The sequence below is a fragment of the Phodopus roborovskii genome, unplaced genomic scaffold (genome assembly GCF_943737965.1).
Source record: "Phodopus roborovskii unplaced genomic scaffold, PHOROB, whole genome shotgun sequence".
In the NCBI taxonomy this organism is placed as follows: domain Eukaryota; kingdom Metazoa; phylum Chordata; class Mammalia; order Rodentia; family Cricetidae; genus Phodopus; species Phodopus roborovskii.
Window position 1 is genome coordinate 5,727,078 of NW_026126413.1, and position 21,763 is coordinate 5,748,840.

Genomic DNA, 21,763 nt, shown 5'->3' on the forward strand with positions numbered 1-21,763 from the left:
GCACAAATAGGATGCGGGGCCTGCTGAGGGCGGGGCCTCCGATACACAAGTGGGAAGCGGCGCCCGGCGGCCTCAATTTCGCGCCAAACTTGAGGGGAAACCTAGCGTGCGTGCTGTCTGGGAGTTGATCGCCGCTGCTGTCATGGTTCGAACGCTGAACTGCATCGTCGCCGTGTCCCAGAATATGGGCATCGGCATGAACGGGGACCTGCCCTGGCCTCAGCTCAGGTACTGGCCGGACTGGGTTAGGGAAACCCAGGCGGTTCGCTGACTCGGGTCGAGCACTTGGCGGAGACGCGTGGGCCGACCACCTTAGGGACAGTCGTGAGCGGCTAGGCCCGCCGGCTGCAGCCTGGGCCCGCGGTGGTCCCCCTGCTGTGCCAGCCTTTGCCCAGAGGCGCTGTAGCCGGGACCAAAGTCCGGTCACTGGGCAGCACCACCCCCCGGATTGAGCACACGTGACAGGGTTCCTGTTAACGCAGTATTTCTCTAACTTTCAGGAAAGAATTCAAGTACTTCCAAAGGATGACCACAACCTCCTCAGTGGAAGGTAATTTGGGGTTAAGATGAGGATTCTAGAGTTTGTATGAAGCAAGATTTCCAATGCAGTCATGTAAGTCTCCCATGGGTATCTGGGAACTTAGCTTCTTGGCAGAAATTTTTGTGCGGTTCCCAGAGTTTATTAAGCATCCTCTTTAATATAGATATATTTGAAATTTTGTTAGCAAGAGCAGTTAACTGGACAGAATCAGCAGCACAATTTAGCGAGAACCGGTATTTAGAATTGTCACTGGAAGATGTAAAACCTGAGTAAATAGAAAAGAATGCAGGGAAAATAGACTAAAACACAACTAAACACTAATGTGATGCTCTGTTGGATTTCTGGAGGCAGGAAGCCACGGTGGGATGATGGTACAATCTTCAGTGGGGCAAGTCTGGGGGTCTGACCTGAAATAAAAGAATGGGGAGTGGTGTGCAATTATAAGGCCGCTTCCAGTTGCTTGTAGAACACTCGTAATTCTCTAAACATGTTTGTTTGCCATAGTACAAGAGGAATGGCGCTGTGGATTTCGACCTCTTTTGGGGTTGAATGACCCTTTCACAGGGGTGGATGAAGACCATTGGAAAACAGTTATTTATATATGATTCATAATAGTAGCAAAATTACATTTATGAAGTAACAAAAAAATAATTTTATGGTTGGGGGTCACCACAACACGAGGAACTGTATCAAAGAGTCACAGCATTAGGAAGGTTGAGAACCGCTGGCAGAGAGAATGGGGGTACAAGACGGCAGAGCAGACGTTGAACAGCATTCATAGGACAGGCAGAAAGCATAGTAGGTCACTGGTAGATAAGTTGGCAAATGCCATTAACACGGTCTACTTGCAATCTAAATTTCAGGATTAGGGAAATGGCCCAGTCAGTAACATTTTGAGGACCTGAGTTCAAATCCCAACACCCCAATAAGAATGTGGGCTTGGTGGGACACATTTGTAATAACAGCACTGGGGAGGCAGAAACAGAAAGGTCCCCTGGGGCTTGTTCTCTAGCCAAATTTGTGGGTTCCAGGTTCAATGAGAAATCGTGTCTCTAGAAATTAAAGTGAAGACACCCATCTTCACTGCCTGGCCTGTGCTCACGGATGCACAGTACATGCAAAATAGAAAATGATTTTTTTCAACATTATTTACTTTTCCTTCTGATGTCTTTGGAGAATACCTATGTACAAAATATATGTGCCTGGTCCCCACAGAGGCAGAAGAAGGTGTCAGTTCCTGGAACTGACTCTAGATGTGGGAGCTGAAAAGCAAACCCAGGTCCTCTACTATGCTTTATCAGCTAAACCATCTCTCTAGCCCCCAAAGTCATTTTTCTTTAAAGAATCCTAAATATGACCTGCTAATTGTTACTGTTCCTTTTATCCATTCAGGGTTTTTTCCCAAGCAATTAAATAAGATGGAATTTGCATGTCTAAAGTTTCAATAACAGTACTTTTTAAAAGTGTTTTTTATTCTTTGAAAGTCTTTATACATGCATACAGTATATAGATATCCATTTACCTTCTCACTCCTGCTTGGGCCCCCTTCTCCCTCACTAATTCATATTAGAATATTGTTATTAATAACTGCCTCTCTCTCAGCCGTCCCCAACAACCAATAGCTGTCTAATAGGGTGGGACCTCAGTAGCCCCTCCTCCATGGTAGGATTTTTGACTGGCTTAATCTTGTGTAAGTAAGCAAAGGGGCTATGAGTGGGTGCATACAGACATCAGCCATGTGACATCCAGAAGTTAGTCTTTCACATCTCTCTCTCTCTCTCTTCCAACAACTCTTATGTTCTTTCTGCCCCTCCTCCTCAGTGCTCCTGACCTTAGAATAGTGGGAGCTGGTAGAGATGACCCAGAGAATAGTAGTTTTAGATGGTAAATACAAGTTCTGAGTTTAATCTTCTCAGATTTCCAGCAGTAGGAACTTCTTTTCTCCATTTTAGAATATGGGGTTATCCAGTAGATGACAAAATCCCATTAGCCTGAGCACTTTGAACCATAATCATGTGTGGTTGCTAACTAAGTAGAAGATATACATTCGATAAACCAAAAGAGAAAATGGTACTATATTAAGTTAATGAGTACTAAATCTGAAATTTGGGTGAAGCTGTTTACAGTCTTAATTTTTCTAAAGGATATCCACTAGATGTCACTATGACAATGGTATCTTGCCTATGTATGACACTAAAAAATATGTGTATTTTCAAAGATGTCCTTTCTGCTTGATTTTGTAGGTAAGCAGAACCTGGTGATTATGGGCCGGAAAACCTGGTTCTCCATTCCTGAGAAGAATCGACCTTTAAAGGACAGAATTAATATAGTTCTCAGTAGAGAGCTCAAGTAAGTGATGTGAGGTCACCTTAGGAGAACTGATCTATATCCCAGAGCACATACCAGTACAGATAAAATGAAACAGTTTGAAGTAGGTTGATGAACATCTGCGTGTGTGCATGCATAGCCGCATACATATGTGCACAACTGTGTGGGCAAGGGCATGTGTAAGCAGCCATACATACAAAGCTGAATACTGTCCTTCCTAAGAATCTGTTAGTTTCTTGAGACAGGGTTGCTCACTGTGCTACGGGACTCACGTATTAAGCTAGGCTAGCTGGTCAGCGAGATCCGAGACTCTTCCTGTCTCTGCTGATCCACTGATAGGATTACAAGTGCACGCCACCAGCCCAGCTCCCTTTTACCAAGGGTTGGGGGGGGATCAAACTCAGGCCCTCATTCCTGCACAGCGGATTCTTGACTGTGTTATTACCTAACCCTAATAAATGGCTCACTGTCCAAACAAGTTGTCACCATCAGAATTCAGCCCATCACCCTGAAGAGACTAGAGCCTTAATCTACCAACTTAGACCACTCAGCCACGAGTTTGATTCCCAGTACCCACATGGCAGTTCACAACTTGCTGTAACTCCAATCCAAGGGGATTTGATGCCTTCTGACCTCCAAGGGCACCAGGCTTGCACATGGTGCACAGACATGTAGGCAAATAGTTAAACACATAATAGTAATGAAATTAATTCAGGAAAGGAAGGAAAAACGGACTGGAGGTAGTAGGGTAGGGGGATATGATTGACTATGTAGTCAAGTCCAGTAGTTTGACCTTGACAATGACTTTGCTCTTGCTGTTGTTGCTGGTCTTAACATACTAAAATTGCTTCCTGAATCTTACAGGGGTTTGTTTTAGTTTGGATTGGGGTCAGCAGGTGACTAAAATCTATGGGAATGTTAGGATTCAAGGTGTGGGCTATTTTTCCTTAAAAGTGATGTGTAGTCACCAAAACCAACAAGAATGTCACTCCCATGCACTCGGGATCCAACCAAAGAAGCACATGCAATAAGTAAGAGCTTTGATGTGGGGAATTGGCTTTCACAGTTATGGGGTGTACTTACGTGAATCCAGAATTCAGAGAGCAGACTGTTCACATTGGGCACCAAACTGTAATTGGTCTAAATAATAAAAACCCGGAGTCAGATATAGAGGAAAATGTTGAGAGATCAGAGAGAAGAAGGAGCAAGCCAAAGCCACCTTTACCTCATTAGCTTCTCAGCAGAAAAGAGACCAAGTTCCTCTTTCTTTGCTCTTACATCCTTTCTACATCCAGCCATCTCACTTCCTGTCTGTCTGTACCGATTTCCTGACCTTTATGGTTAGCTAGTGGCAAGCTCCATCCTCTGATCTACAGACAGGCTTTATTTGTACAAACAAGATATCACCACAACGAAAAACAAGCTAGGATTTCCCAAGAGGTGGGTGCTCTGGTTACTTCTGAGAAGTCTCAGCTCTACTATTTGTGTTCTGAAACAAGATTTCTCTGTGTAGCCCTGTATATCCTAGAATTCACCAGGCTGGCCTCAAATCAGAGATTCCCCCCTGCGGCAGGAAAAACTACTTGTAACACCTGCCTCTGCCTCCTGAGTGCTGGAATTAAAGCATACACCAATGCCAACTCATAGATGTCATCACATCTACAAGACACAAGTATCTGAAGGGAAGTTAGCACAGCCCTAAGAGGGTAAACACTCTCCATAGCTACATGCTAAAAGATTTTTTGTGTAGGGTTTCTCCCACACCCCTCTTATAATGGCATAGGCTAAGAACTAAAAGAAAAAACACAAACATTTGCATCGGTTGCCTGTAGTGATGGGGAATATGAGATGTGCCTCTTGCCATCTGCCTCCATCTTTGTGCTGCTCCTTGTCTTGGTTGCTAGGAAATTCTGATGATCACTCTCCTTGAAAAATTACACATTTGCAGGCTATATTGCCATTCCCAGAGACTTTTTAATAACATATTCTTGAACACTACTCAAGTTTACTTATGACCAGCTTGAGCTAAAATAAACATAAAGAATTCTCAGTGGGGGACATGTTCAATTGAGCTAGCATTTCTTCTCAAATGATGAGTCTAATTTCTTCTTTATGACCCCCCTATGGTGTGTGTAATTGGATTGTGTTACTTTTCATGTATTTATATATAACATTAAGTGGAGTGCTTTGCCTATTTATTTTTTTTCAAGGCTGGAAAAAAATTTAAAGTCTTTATTATCAAACAGGCTAGAGAAGTTGGAATATTAGTTAGGGAAAGATTTTATTAGGGCCCTTTTTTTTTTTTTTTTCTTCAGTCTCTGGCTTCTCCACCTGATTGTCATTTTATATAAATTCAGAACACATATACCAGGTACTTCTGGGTCCTATATCACAGGACAGGCATTCCATGTGACAATTATTTATGCAGGTTTTTACTAGTATTTGGGATTTGAGCCACTAACCCCATATGGGAATCATCAAGGTAACCCCAAAAGTCACTAAGGTCTGGAGAGAGCATACTTTATGTATAGCTTTCTAGGTAGTAAAGTTGTGACTTTACTAGAACTGAAATTGGAGCTAATGAGACCTGCTGACAAGTGTGAGACAGTGGTAATGGCTGCATGACACTAAGCACACCAGAAGTCACTGATTTGTATGCCTTAGAAGAATGCATTAATTTATTTGGGTACGGTGATACTTAAAGTTTTTAGGAGGGTGGGACATGGTGTCACACACATGTAATGCTATATAACAAGGTTTTGCCATGAAGCTCTTGAGATTAAGGTCATGCTGGGCTATAGAGTGAAACCCTGCCTCAGAAATAACAACGAAAATGTGTATATGAGTACGTAAATGCCTTTGGTAAATAAGAATAAAACAAAGTTTTGCATCAATGCTATATTCTTGAGATTTATCAATGGGAGATCCCAATTGCTGTGATATGACACACTGCAAATTATCTCCATAAAAGCTATTCTAAATTTAATGGAGTAATAATTTTTTACGATCCCTTACCATATTCTTTCTAGTGATAGCAGTTTCCTCTTAGGGCCCTTCCCTCTGATCCACACAGGCAGCCCATTTAGCGCTGACTGAGCGGACCTCCCTCCCTGCTCTAGCTCCTGGTCTCCTGGGGCTCAGCCAGGTCATGGAGTGAGGCTTGCTGAACCTCAGCTATGTTACCTACTAAATAGACTAATATAGCAGCTCTTACGATTTTTCAGGATTCATTGACCTTTGTATGTTAAGTGTCTGACTCACAAGAGGTGCCTGTTAGGGTTTGTAGTTCTAAATGTCCACAGAAACCTGTGTAAAGAGCTTAGTTACCAGCTGATAGGCTTTGGGGGAGTGATTGGATGTGAGGGCTCAAACTAACTTCATCAGTGGGTTAACAAGTAAGTTCACAGCTGAATGGATATTAGGAATAGTCCCTTGCTGGAGAAAATGGGTTATCCAGAGCATAGCTTTGGAAAGAGATCTGCTCCTGCCTGCATTGCTTTACCACATTTCCTGATGTGGTTGTTATGCTTTACCTCAGGCCAAAGCAACGGGAGCTAATGGTCAAAGCTGTGGGCCAGACTAAATCACTGTACCCTAACCTCACTGTCTTGTAGCGTTTAAAAAAAAAAAAAATGTTTATATTCGGAGCTGAGGGAGGAACATAGTGTAAGGCTGTGGGTTCAAGACCAAGCTCCAAAAAAAGGAACATCAATGGTATTTGATTTTTCTTCATGCTACATAGCCTTTTAACATTAAAGGGATCACAGAGAATAAGTTTATAATCTCATTTTTCACCTTGGCAAATCACTTATCTTTTCATTTCTCGAACCCTAAGATAAATAAATCTCTCCTACCTAAATCAACTCAAACTCTTGCCTTTACTCCAGGTGACTAGAGACTACCCTGTTTTCCTCATTTTGAACCTCACTTCAAGTTACTGTTTTCCTACCCTCAAATTTCTCCAAGTTTCCAGGTGTTGAATAACTTCACTATAGCCTACAGCAACAGGAAGCATACCATTTCCATGCTTTGGGATTTTTTGTTTGTTTGTTTGTTTGTTTTTTCTTTTCCCTCTGTTGACACTCAGCTAAGGAGTCATGCACCACCATTGCCTCACCACAAATTATGCACCACAAATTATGCAGTATGCCTGGAGCCAGATCCTCAGAAGGGCTTGGTGTTTTGCTTTCGTACAGTCTGACCACTGCTGAGGCATGTCTCTGATTACCCTCTTACCCCTCTAGGTAGGAGTGCTGGTTTTTAAATCTCTATTGACAGCCTAGAAAGAAGCTGAGAAATCTTCACAGAGTAAGTGATCCTTGGGTATCCTAAAAACAGGATCACTATACTGATTCTACTTTGTTTTTTGTTTGTTTGGTTTTTCCAGACAGTGTTTCTCTGTGGCTTTGGAGCCTGTCCTGGAACTAGCTCTTATATGTAGACCAGGCTGGTCTGGGATTCACAGAGATCCGCCTGCCTCTGCCTCCCAGTGCTGCTGATTCTACTTTATTAGAAATTTTAAAATATTGTCTTTTTTCCCACGGATTTTAGAAACTAGATTGCTGGCTAGTAGCTACATCTATGGCGAAATGGACTACCTATTTACACATTGTTTCTAAATGGAACGTCTCCTTATTACATTGTTTCTCTTAATCCTTTCAAGACTCTTCATAAGAAACACAATACCAACTATAGCGATACAATTCCTAACACAGAATTGATATCATTGCCCCTTTTCTTTGAAGTTCGGGATAACCAAGAAAATGTCCTGAAATAAAGAGCTAGAGTGATCCAAAGAAAGAAAAGAACCCTTCTTCAAATGAAGAACTGACTGTGATAACCTGGATAGGTCAGTTGTCTTTAAGACACTGACCTACTTGTGCATAAGAATGTCAATGGACGCTGACTTAAACTCCTGGAAAAGCACAAGGAATGAGGAACACATCAATCAGAACTACTCTGCTTTGGAGCAGTCGTGGAGGAGTTGTTTTGGAAGTAAAGAACTTGAGTTTGTTCAATCTTTAGATGGGATAAATTAAGTACTCAGGTTACTAGAAGGCATTATACTTTCTTTCTTTGTGGACCCCCTTCTAAATGGGAGCATAAAAGTTGTTCAGCTGTCAGTGACTGTAAATCAGACCCTGATGCTACGGAAGGTTCAGGGAAAAGTAGTAGATGAAGATCTTCTGAAGCAGTGGGCTCCCTTACTCTTGAGTTCAGAACTTCGCTGGTGATTACTTACTAGTCCTCTGCGTGTGCTAGGGATCAACCCAGGCCTCAGGCATGCCAAGCACACAAGCATTCCTGTCACCCTGGAGATATTGCTCTCAGCTTTCCAGTTCCTGCTGTCAGACTCTGCATCAACCCCTTAATCACCATCTTCAGTTCTGTTTCATCTCCAATAACCACCTAACTTCAGCATTCTCTTAGACCACTGGCCAATGCAGGCAGAGGCCATTGATAAACTGGCTCATCTTCATAACTGCATCCATTTCTTCTCGTTCCTATTCTGTCCTTCAGCACTGTCGTCATACCCTGTCTTGTCCCTGAAATTACCCTCAGACTTTTGTTGATAGCTAGCTCATTTAACTCACCTTGCCCTCTGCTTTTTGTTTGTTTGTTTGTTTGTTTGTTTGTTTTTCTTAGCATAAATCCAAATGTATTCTTTGGTCTATCCTAATTCCCTTACATATGACAAGAGTAAAATAGAAACGAGGAAGAGAAGGAGAATGCCACTAGGAAGATGAATAGTTCCCATTAGTTCTTGATTAATCATTGTTACAACTAAGTTCAAAGACAATTATGTAAGTAGTCCTTTTAAAGCACCAGCTAAGGACTTGACATTGAATTAATAATTTCTGTTCTGTTTCTAATCACCATGTGTAGGTTTCCTCATTTATAAAGGGAATTGTAACTCCCCTCACCATCAAAATAATAAGAGCCCCAAAATTTGAGCTAGTCAGAATAAGCAGTGAATTTATTTAACTTTTTCCTTTCTGGCCGGGTATTAATTATGTAACTGGTGACAAGTTCATTCTCAAATACTGTCTGTCCTTTCTGTGTTACTCAAAATATGAAAACTCTTTCCCCATATACAGTAACAGTCTGAACACTGCTTCAAATTTTTCCAGGCATTTGGATATTCTCTGTCAAATGCTTAATCACGGCAGTTTTCAGACTGACAGAAAGAACTATACATTAAACAGCTGCATACCCACCACCTGGATTCTGCCCTAAGTTTTTACTGTGTTGGTTTTGTCACCATCATCATCTGTCCAGTTGGTATTGCTTGCACATTTCAAAATAAAGGGCAGAATGAGGATATTTCCCAAAATGCTTCCTGTGTATCGTTAGCTAAAATTCCATGTTGCTCTAGCATGTTGTTGTGGTAAATGTTAATACAATGAGATGCACAAGTCATAAGTGGACATTAGCTAAGTGTTAACAAAGACTGTTACAGAATTGTTTTTCCCATCAGCCTGGGCCCACTGCCGTGTCAGCCCCAAATGAACACTCAGAGACTTATATTAATTTTAATACTGTTAGCTGATGACTAGGGCTACTTATTGGCTAGCTCTGTCTTAATTAACTCATTTCTATTAATCTAAGTATTTCCATGTGGTCTTATCTTATTGAAGAAGGGTCCAGACCTGTTACTCCTCTGGCGCCCTACATTGCAACTGACTCTGCCTACATTTCCCAGAATCCTCCTCAACTCCTAGTCCTGCCTATCGTCCTGACTCGCTGGTCAGACAGTGCTTTATTCATCAACTTACACCTACATAACTCAACCCTACTAAACCTCCAGAAAGTCCCCCATATTCTCCATCCCAGGGAACTTTGACCACACCACATCATGAACAACTACTGTTGAAGTTGTTTTCCACTGTAGATACAATGAGATATCACAAATGGCTTTGTGTTTTGATTTGTAAGTACCAATTGGATATGAAATATAGAGTGGATGTTGCACATTGGCCAACATCTAAATACCTTGTGCTAAAAGAATTGTTTTTCGTAATTTGTTTTGTACTGACTGCTGCCTAGTAAGATTACTTGACTAGTATGGGCAGGATTTTACAATAATCATAATTTTTTTTAACCTCAGGGAACCGCCACAAGGGGCTCATTTTCTTGCCAAAAGTCTGGATGACGCCTTAAAACTCATTGAACAACCAGAGTTAGCAGATAAAGTGGACATGGTTTGGATAGTTGGAGGCAGTTCTGTTTACAAGGTAAGTAGAGTCATGTGTAAGTAGAAAGAAATGTCCTTCCCTGCTTCTAGTCATGACCATAGGAAGCAGTACATTATCCCAGCTGTGAGCTATACAATTGTCAAAGTGAATGATTTGACACTGTCATGCAAAATAAATACAAACATACATGTAAAATTTACAGTTTATACCAGTCTGTTCTTTATGTTTTATGTATAAAATATTTCGTTATGATGTGACATATTTCATGTGCTTTAGTCATTCACCCCTCCCACTGCCACTTCCTGTTCCCAAACACCCCTCCCCCAACGGGCCAACTCCCATCAATTCAGTGCCTTATTTTAAAATCTATTTTTAAATCTGCAAATAATCAGTCAGATGAACGGAAACATGCACTTGTAGAGTGGATAAATTGAGATGTAGCACCTTGTTTATTTTTGGTGATGAGAACCCTTGAAATCAACACCCAGCAATCCCAAGAGCACAGTAAGGACATTGTCCCTAACCACAGTTGCTGTGCGGCTCAGTAGATCCCTAGAGCTTACTCTTCCTGTGTTCTTGGCTAAGATCTTCCCACATGCTAGGCATTTTCCATTCAAAGTACTAGTTGTCTCCAGTCAAAGATCAGTCTACTTCCTGGAACATAGTGCTCATATGATATGACTCCCTCGTCCCCAGATGTGCCCCAGCTGGGCTGCTGTGCCTTTTGCTCCGGGAGAAACGCCGTGCTGAGAAGAGCACGGGTTCTCAGACTGCACCGGCCATCAGATACAAGCTTTTCCTCAACAGTTTCCCTGCAGTGTGAGGGCAGAGGAGGATGGCATGGTTCATGTCTTAGTGCGAAATAATGTGCAAAGTAGAAAGTAGTCCTTCCCTGGTGTCATTTGGTACCAAGTGACTTCCAGTTTGATTGTTATTTGTATGTTCTTTGGGAAGATTAGCGTTAACAAGTAAGAAACATCAGTCATGCCCCTTTGGGACATATGATAATATAATATAATATATATATATATATATATATATATATATATATATACACATACATACATGAGATACATACACACATGGAAAAATTATTAGAGAAAGAAGCATTGCAGATTCCTGAGCTGATTTATAAACACTCCTTGTTTCTGTAACATTGTCTCATATTAAAATATGTTCTGTAAATTCTAAGTACCAAATGCACTTATATAATTAGATCTACATTAAGGAAGTAAAGGCCTGCCCTTAACCGTCTCACATGTTGTGCTTTCGGCCTGTCCTCCCATGCCAGCTGGGAAAGTGGAGCATAGCCATGCTCATTTCTGTGCTGTCCATGGCTGCTGTTGCTGTAAGAGTGAGAAGCCTGTGGCCCTCCAAGCCTGAGTACTCACCATATGGCCCTTGACTGACAGCTCTCCTGCTCTTAGTCCCTGTCAGCTTGTCTGGTTTGGGCTGCAGTGCGAACTAGTCAAATATTTATTTGGTTGATGCAGTGATAATAAATGATTTAACGTGAGCTGAAATACTGAAGCGAAAAGGTTTTCTATGCTAGTATTTGGAAGTTAAGGATAACAGCTTGGTATTTTATATATGTGAATTTTTTTTTCCTCTATGTGTTTGAGGATCAGTAGTTATTAATGCTTTCTTGGACCTGCATTTAGGAGTTATCATTTCTATTAAAAATATAAGCTGTTTCTTCCAAGGTAACTCCTGAACATGGAGCCTGCACTGGAATATGGTTGATAAACACAGAGTCACTGTACATTGTTAGTTATAAATTATATATATAAATTATATATTTTAATTATAAAATTAACATTAATTATAATAATAACATTATTAATGAAATTAACATTGGTTATAATAAAACATTAATAATAAAATTAACATTAGTTGTAATAATAAAAACAACATTAATAATAAAATTAACATTATAGACACTGTCTTACAGAGTTATTATTATTAACCAAAATAGACTGAATGCCATTATTAGCAACAAGAGGCAAGATGATTTCCCTGCTTACAGAGAAATGGGGTTATTTTTAGGTAATAACAGAGTAATGGATGTACTGATGGGACAGGAGTCATGCATGGCTCAACAGTTAAAAGCTCTTGCTACACAGGACCAGGACATAACAGCAAACAGGACATCCTGTAAACTTCCTCAGTTCCAACTCTGAGTGATTTTGATGCCCTCCTCTGACCTATGTACATACCGTCCCACTTACCCACAAGGACACACAAATAGGTAAATGAACAAATGAAATCTTTTATAGAAATGGTGTGAGTGTTCCCATGGTGTTTTCAGCGGTGAAGATTCCATCTTCTTATTCAAGTGTACAGATGCAGACTCCTTTGAAAAAGCAAGTAGGTCATGAGGAGTGAAGCCTTAAAAGACCCTAACTGTAAGAACTTTTCGATTAACTAGACCAGAATGTGTTTTCATAATTACTAATTATGACTAGCTGTCATTCTCAAGGTAATGGAAGCTTCAGGGTGTTTATCGTATGTGTGAGGAGCTGGAGAGATGGTTCAGTGGTTAAGAGCACTTGCTGCTTTTTCAGAGAACTGGAACTCAGTTTGCAGCAACCTTATCAGGTGACTCCCAACCCCCTGTGACTCCAGCCCCTCAGGCTCCCACAAGTACCTATACATGTACATAACCCACACAAAGAGATGGAATATCGACACATAATTGAAAATGACATAAAACAAGTCTTTTTACAAAATATGTTCTATCGTTTGAGCAGCAGTAAGCATGGATTTAATGCCTAGTACAAACTTAATAAGACACAAATCTTCTAGTCTCTTTGTCTTTCAACACGGGTTAAGGAGAGTGATACCTTCTGTTTTGTTTTAAAGGAAGCCATGGATCAGCCAGGCCATCTCAGACTCTTTGTGACAAGGATCATGCAGGAATTTGAAAGTGACACGTTCTTCCCAGAAATTGATTTGGGGAAATACAAACTTCTCCCAGAGTAAGTACTAAAATTATTAATTCATCAGAAGCACTTTAAGGACTAATTACAGAAGAAAGGGGAGCAAGTAAGGACAAGTACAATGACATATGTGTATGAAAATTAACATATCACAACAGAACCCATGACTTGACTGTTAAATAAAAAAACTAAGAATAGAAAGAGGAAAAGAATTACAAAGTAACTTTTTTTCAGATTTGATTTGAAGTAGCAATGTATAGAAAAATCATGAATAATATTTTTATTCTTTGAAAATTCATAACAGTATGTTTGGATCATATTCATTACCCTCCCTCTTCCAGGTCATGTTCTCTCTCTTTAAGAGCAAAACCCAAAAGAACACAGAGTCTAGTCTGCATTGGCTGACTACTCCTGAACATGGGGCCTGCCCTGGAGTATGATTGATAAACACTGTCAAGCTACTGTAGAAAACTAATTTCCCCTTTCCTAGTAGGCATCAGTTGCCAGTAGCTCCTTGGTTAATGGTGGAATTTGTACACACTCCTCATGCTGGGATTTTGTCTGGCTTAAGCTTGTGCAGGTCTTAGGCATGCTGTCATAGCCACTGTGAGTTCACAAGTGCATCTGCCCTGTTGTGCCTGGAGAACACTATCCCTGAAGTCACCACCCCTGGCTCTTAACAGTCTCTCTGTCTTGATCACTGAGCCTTGAGGGAAGGAGTGTGTGAGATAGAGACATCACATTTAGGACTGGGTTTCTACTGCAAGGAGAAACTTCCCCAATGAAAGTTGAGCATCTATGGGTATAATCAATATGTTATTTATAGGATTTTCATTGCTATGGAATTTAACAGGATAATAGTAATAGGTTTTCCTCTATGGTCCATGACCTATTTAGCCTTAGGTTCTTAGTCTTGTTAACAGTGTCAGGTATGGCTTGTACCTCATGGACTAGGTCTTAAACACCCCCCCCCCCAAAAAAAAAAAGAAAAAAAGCAGTTGGTTACTCCTGTAACATTCACGCCACTATTGATGTTGAACCAGTGGGGGCATGTGTGACAGGCAGGTCACTATTGTAGCTCACAGAGGTCAAAATGGGTGAGACTAACTGCTTTCTCTTCTGGTAGCATGTGTATCACCTTCCAGCACTGTGAATGCTAGCCAATAGGAATGAAACTTGTAGCTGAATGCCAGCTAGGTTTCTCTATGTTCTATGGCATAAGAACATAGTGTCTTTTTTCCACATGATGTATGTTGTTTAGTTTTATACTCAGGGGCTTTAAGAGACCTTTCTTCAGCTGGTGTTATGTAGCTGTTTCTTCTGAAACATGCCCCACCCCACCACCACCACCACACACCCCCCTCCCCCCCCCCCCCCCCCCGAGGAAGGAGAGAAGGTTTAAGACTCAGGAAATAAATTCAGTTTACAAGGCACAGGAAGCTCCTCGGGCTTAGGGATGACAAGGCCCTCCCTCGGGGTAACGGGGGATGACTGACAGTTGCTGGGGGAAGAGAGTGGTCAGCTGAGCTGCCTGCCAGCCGGGTAAAGAGCTCCAGGGATGCAGCTTGTGTGTGCTCTCACCTGCTCCTGTGGCTCCTCATAGCCGCCTTTTAGTCGGTCACCCACACGCCTATAGGTCACACAGACCAACTTACTAGTTCACTAAGCCAGACGTGTGCAATCGTTTCTTTGGTGTGTTGCCAGTGCCCTACCTGGAAGAGAAGTATCCCTAAAAAGATGCATTGTAGGAATTTTTGAAATATACTTTAACAGACTTGGAAATGTTCAGGCTTTAATGATTTTAGTAGCATCTAGTAAATATGTTGCTAGTTCATTCTAGGGGAGTGAGGCCGTTGTTAGGCACTGTGGAAATTGTGTTGATTCCGCCTGCTGATGCTGCAATTGTCCTTCTTGACACACATGAAAGAGGGGGATCCGGTGGACACTGCAGTGTGAGGGATCCTCTCTGAAGAGAGGCATCTACTCCGAGATCAAGATCTCAAGAAACAGCCACACAACAGCAGAGAGAGTGGTCCAGGAGCAGGAAATGGGAGTACAGGGACGTGAGGCAAGGATGACGGTGGCCTGTTCTGTGGTCCAGCAGGAGGCCAGGGACATTGTCCCAGCTCTATGGCAAATGCACTGGAGGAGGGGAGCAAGGAGTCTGGGTCTGGGCGAAAGATGAGGGGGCCATAGGTTAAGGTGGCCACAGTTGTGACGTTGCAAAAGAAGAGCTACCCTGTGACTCCAGCAGGAAGCCCCCTGACTGAAAGCCTGGGAGCATTTTCATTTAAAAGCACTTTAAACTGTTAGCTTTAGAAAGAAAAAGAAAAAGTTAATTATATCAACACTTTTAGACCAGTTCTTAGCACATTTTTGCAGATAGTCTCAACTGTTTCTAGTAATTATCCTATGAGTGTGAATTTGTGTTTTACACATTCCTTAAAGAAACATTAACAACTTAGTCTGGATAAATGGAGGGTCAAGCTTTAGAATAATAGTCATGTTACTCTATGGAATGACAGTCTTGGATCTTATAAATTCTAATTTTTGTGATTTCCTCGGACTCTTACTTCTAAAGTAAACAGAAAATCGCAAACCATAAGCAGTGCCAGTCCAGGCTCTGCATAGGCTCCTAACGTTTTAAAATCACGGTTGGTCACTTCAAACAATGTTAATGTGAAAATCACACCCCGTGTATTTTCTACTTAAATTGTGAATTTTCACATTATGTGAATATCAGTCTCCCTTATTATTTCTACTAACAGTAAGAGCAGACTGCTGTGTGATCAGCTTCATTCAAATACTGTTCCAATGCTTACTGATTTTAATCCAGATTTTTCCATGGCATTGACCCTACCACCACTACTATTCCCTCACAATTTCATGTTTTGTTTTTTGTTTCTTTTTTTTTTTTTTTTAACACACTGAATCCACTTAATGCAGCCCATGTGTGCATGATTACTAGAGCGTGGGCGGCTTCTCAGAGGTCACATCACTGAAGAATGGCCTAAGTAGCCATGAGTAGCTCCTAAGCTAGGGATGGGACATCTTGGCTTCCTCTTCTACCCATGCTTAAACTTTGTCTAGCTTCATCTTCTAGAGGTGTGATGCAGGCAGTCAAGCTGTAGTGAGCCCCCTCATTCCAGAAACACTACTGCAACCACGCACTCCTCCACAATGACCCCTGAGCCTCATGTTTGTGCATGTGTGTGATATGAATAGAGGCCAGGGGACACTCAGGTGCCATCCTCAGCACCACGTCCTCTTTAAAATTGGTCTCTCCTTGCCTGAAATTCATTCCATTGCTGGCTGGCCAGCAAACCCCAAGCTACTCCTGTCTCTACCTCCACAGCATTGGAAATACACCCTTGCCACCATATCTGATACTTTTATGCTGGGTCTCATGTCTTCCACTTGAGTGGCAAGCTCTTCACCATGCATTTTGACCCCTGTTGTTTCCATTAGATGAGTACATTACTCTTATGTTTATACAGGTTTCTGTTCAAATGCAGTACTTTTCATTAACACCATACTACTTAGCTTGGTTTTTTTTTTTTTTTTTTTTTTTTTTTTAATCATTACTATAATGAAGTAAAGATAAAAGCAAAAACTGAGTGGAGAATGAAGGAGAAAGTGGATGAAACATCAAATGGTCAGAGGCCTCAGAGCAGAAATTGATATTAACACAGCGGTAGTGTTAACATGCCTTTTTTCCTGTAAGTCTTTGCCTATGCATCATGCCAGCCAGCCCATCCCATGCAGGTCTGTTCTCATTTTCTGCCTCAAATTTCATGAGGCCTCAACCAAACCAGCAGGCCCAAAAGTTTTATATCAGCAGTATTCTATCTAATGAGTTCTAAAAATAAATAAATAAAGACAAAGGGGGTCTTTAGAAGCTGGGCTAGTCTATGTTTTTCATCACTGTGGTAGAATGCCTGAGGCAAGCTAACTTTAGAAAGGAGATTATTTAGCTCAGTTCTGGAGCCTCAAAGGTATGCTACAAGCTTTAGCATTGCGGCTGGTGAAGACCTCATAACAGATGTCCCGTGGTGACAGGCATTCCTGGAGGGAGCAATCACACTTGGCATCAGGAAGCCAGAGAGAGACTAGCATTTCGTAGTCCCTTCTGAGGGCGCACTTCCCCATAAACCTAGGTCCCACATAGAGGTCTACCACCCCCTCCCACATCATCCAGGCTCTTACAACATGATGCTTTGGGAGACAAACTCCTTCCACATCGCAATAGAGGTGGTAGTTGGTTCCAAAGCTGGAACTCATGCCCCTCATCAGTGAATACCATGGAGTAGATTCTATCTCTGGGTTTTCCAGGATGCTGGCATATTTGCCCAAAATCTCCATTAGAGCCTGTGCTTCTGGTGCAACACCCATCTTATTTTAGTTGGAGTTTGTTTGCTTAAGAACTGTTTCAAGAATTCTGTTTGCTTCTCAGAGCTTCTACCAAATCATTTCCCGATTGCTGTGGTCCTTCATTATTTCAGAGCTGCTGTTTATTGACTCTTAATGCTTGAAAGTTCTAAATAGGAAGGTGTGTGGGTGGAGCCTAACAATAAATAGTGCACCAGTTCCTGTGAGCCATGAGCTCTAGAGGCCTATCCTGGGCTGGAAAAACAGCTCATCTGTTACAAAGTACCTGCAGTGCAAATGACTAGCAAGTAAGGAATAGGGGAAGCATGTCTGGCACCCACAGGCGCATGTGCGCATCCATGTCCATCCACAGGGAGATGTGCATACACCATACACATGTGCATACACATGCATATGCACACACAGACATTAAACTGTGGTAGTTCAAAGCCAGCCTGATATACAGAATAAGATGCTATCTCAAAACCAAGAAAGTTTAGATTATGATTATAATTATAGCCATTATTAAAAAGACATTAGAAGAAAAGAAATTAAATTTAAGGAGAGTTCAATCTTAGTTTCACAGCAAAATTGCCATTAATATCATGGCTCCCGAGTATACTCAGCAGGTTGTTTATAAGATTGTATCATTCTTGGCTTTAGAAAGTTCCCCTTGGTGCTCTGCTTTTGTAACTGACAGTCTTGGTGCTGAATTTTTAATACACACACACAAACACACAAAATGAAAATGTGACTTTTTCTAACTTCATTCCAAAGAAACTCAAATCATCGTTGAAAATTGGCCTAATAAAATCAGTTTTAAAAGGCATGAGTACTGCAAACAGTGAACAGCAATTAGGCTAGAAAATTCTTGGTGCATAGGAGAGCTTATTTTGACATGAATTTTTCCATATTGTAACTAATGTCTGTTATTCCTCATCAGCATGTATCACAAGATATTTTAAAGTTTCCAGTAGCACCCTTGCCAACAGTGAGCTTGGAGTAATACCTAACACTAGATGGGAGCATTTGTAGCATTGTGAGACATCATACTACTCCGTGAAGAAGGCTTGATTACCAGCCAAGCAGAGACAGGAGAACCAGAGATGAAAACAACAGCTCCTGGCCCTCACTGCTGTTATAGAGTGGGTGCAGCCTGCACCATAGTGAGCCACTACTAACATTTGAGTGACGATTTAAAGGATTTGGGAATGCTCACTGGGGGACTGAGTGCCCAGAGGGTCCTGAGTACAGTCCTAAATAAGAGTCAGGTGATGAAGAAATCAAGTGGTGTGCTGTGACTCTAACAATGCAGCCACAGTTTGCCAGGTTAGTAGAGCCATATAGTGTGTCCACAAGTCAACAGAAACCAAGAATCTGCCAGGCACTGGGCATACAACTTCAGTTTTTGCCTTTTTGGATTGGGTTGTGTTGTTTTGTTTGAAGGGGAGCATGGAAGGATTTCTCTGTGTACCTATGGCTATTCTGGAACTCACTCTCTAGACCAAGCTGGCCTCAAACTCAGAGATCTACCTGCCTCTGGCTCCAGAGTGCTGAAACTAAAGGCGTAAGCCACCACTGCCCATCAACTTCAACTTCAGTTTTAAACAACTATAGATGAATTTGTTTTTCATTTCTTAGAATTATATATATAAAATCTTTCAATTATAACTTGTAAAAAGGTTCTTAAGAATTTACCTGGTACCTCATTGCTAGAGTGGAAAGATAAAAGAAAAATAGGAACTGGGGTTCATTTTTGAGGAAAAAAAAAATATGAATCAGAAGTAAAGGAGAAAGACAGGCAGTGAAGGTGCACCCCTTTAATCCCAGCACTCAGGAGGCAGAGGCAGGTGGATCTCTGTGAGTGCAAAGCCAGTCTGCTCTACAGAGTGAGTTCCAGGAGAGAGCCAGAGCTGTTACACAGAGTAACTCTATCTTGAAAAACCAAAAATTTTAAAAAAAAAAAAAAAAAAAAAAACGCCCAAAAAGAAAAAAAATAAAGGAGATGATATGGGGATAGGGGACTGCACATTTTCCAGCTTAACCATGGTTGGCTGTTTTTCTTGTTACCATGTATTTTATATATGTGGATACTCATTCACCTTAGAGTGGCTTGACACTTTGAAGGGAAAAAAGGTAGGAAGAAAGGCCTTTCTCACTTCAGTGTTGAAACTCTTGGGTGAGAAGTTGGGGGAGTCATGTGTCTTCAGTGGGTATAGAATTAAGTATGAATCTTCTTCTTTTCCAGATACCCAGGGGTCCTTTCTGAAGTCCAGGAGGAAAAAGGCATCCAGTATAAGTTTGAAGTCTATGAGAAGAAAGGCTAACAGAAAGATGCTCGCTGGTTGACTTCAGGTTCTCCTGCTTTTCTCCTAAAATTTGCACCTTTACAAGACCATGGGACTTGTGTTGGCTTTAGATCTATGAGCTGTTCTTTCTTTGGGTTTAGGTATTTGTTTTGTGGTGCCAGAGATGGAACCTGGGACCCGGTGCATCCTGGGCAAATGCTGTACTCTAAGCTACTCCCCAAAGCCACACCCAAACCCTTGTATAATTCTAAACCATTAGAAGTGTTTTCATTTCCATTAGTCCAACTAGGTTATATTAAATATACTTTAAGAAACACCACTTGCTATAAAGTTCTCAATGCCCCTCCCATGAGGCCTCAAATGGCTCCCCAGCTGGGGAGTGTGTACAAGAGACCCCAAAGACACAGAGCCCCTGAGAGGATGAGCTGATATGGGGGCTCATAGAGATAGGAGCTAGACGGGTAAGTCCAAAGGGCAAAAATGGGTTTTAAACAGCAGAGCTGGAACTCAGACTTTAAAAGAAAATTAGATCAAAGTAGAGACTGAATTAGTCTGTGCACATCACACTCTCTGCAGACAGAAAATGGGTAAAGTGAGGGCTCCATTGTGCTCCATGCCGATGAGAGCAGGTGGAGGATTATGTAAGGTCTGGAACATTTAACTTCTCCCTTTCTCGTCTTCAGTGAGATTCCAAGGGACACTGCAGTGACAGAACAAGAATAGGCTGCTTCTGCCCAAAAAAAAAAAAAAATTAAGTAATGGCAAGCATAATAGCTACTGTTACGAATTCAGAGATAATGAATTGAGAATGGAATATGCCTGAAATGAAAATTAATAAGTTAGAAACTAAACTTTTTGAAGATGAAAAAATTAAAATAAAATACCTTTCCTGTCTCAGCAGGGTTTGTATCATCAGGCCAAAAAAAATAGTATTTTCAGACCTGCCTCATAAATTAATACAATCTTTTTTTAAAGGAATTTTTTTTTTTTATCTTTTACTTGACAGTTTCATATATGTAGATCCAAATCCCCACTCCTGCTCCCTCCACTACCTTCATATCCTCTTTTGGTTTTTTAGGGGGTTTTATTTTGTTTTGTTGTTTTTTATGTAGCCCACTGAAACCAGTAAGGCTTTCTTCATGTTCCTAGGTGTGGACCATCCACTGGAGTATGGGCAACCTGCAGTGGCCACACCTACACGCACCCAGCTGCCATCAGTTGCCAATGGCTCTTCAACTATGGGTGGAGCCTAATGAGCCTCTCCTATCCATGATGGGATATTGACTAGGTTGATCTGCAGATAACCATAGCTGCAGTGAGCTTGTGGGTGTAATGGCCATGTCCTGAAGACAGTGTTATGTGTCCAGCACTCTTCCCAGTCCTTCAGGCCTTTCGTTCTGTCCACCACTTCTTCCTCAATGGTCTATTCAGAACTGAGTAATAAACAATCATTTACTATCTGCACTTCGATCAGTTGTGAGTCTCTATGCTAACTGCTATCCACTGCTTAAAGGAACTACTTCTCTGAGTTATGAGCAGCGCTAATCCAGCATATGAACCCAGATATTTAGAAGGTAAACAATAGTCGTCAGTTCACCCTTAGAGTCCATGAATGCCACAGCCATAGGAATTCAACAAGTTTTACACTACCATATATAATAATTCTCCCCTGTGGAGCAGGCCCTCGATACAATTAGAAAGCAGTTGGTTACCACTATAGAAGTCATGCCACTACTGCACCAGTAGACTAATATTGTAACATAACATACAGGACCTACCACTAGGTGAGTCCATTAATGACTTTTCTCCTCCAGTGATATGCATAGCACCTTCTGGCACTGTGAAAGCTATCCAGTAAAAAGGAAGTTTGCAAGTCAGCTCCAGATTGAATTCTCTATGTCCTGCAACCACAATGTGTTGTGCCTTCAAGGTAGGGACCATCTAGCTATGGTAACCATCTAAGAGCAATGGCAGTAGCCTGTATTGTTTGGGGAACATCTATAATCAATTGTTCCTAAGGAGGTGGCCCATACCGTGCACTGATATTTTTCATTTAATAACCATTGTCCACTAGTTAGTGTG

General features: G+C 41.4%; 1 protein-coding gene across 1 annotated transcript; it reads left to right on the forward strand.

Annotated features, from left to right (window-relative positions):
- Positions 1 to 94: 94 nt before the first annotated feature.
- Dhfr (dihydrofolate reductase) lies at positions 95 to 20,562 on the forward strand. The gene is made up of 6 exons (XM_051182962.1): positions 95 to 228; positions 501 to 550; positions 2,785 to 2,890; positions 9,978 to 10,104; positions 12,928 to 13,043; positions 19,621 to 20,562. The coding sequence occupies exons 1-6, from the start codon at positions 143 to 145 to the stop codon at positions 19,697 to 19,699; spliced, it is 564 nt and encodes a 187-aa protein (XP_051038919.1). The 5' UTR covers positions 95 to 142; the 3' UTR covers positions 19,700 to 20,562.
- The last annotated feature ends 1,201 nt before the right edge of the window (positions 20,563 to 21,763 follow it).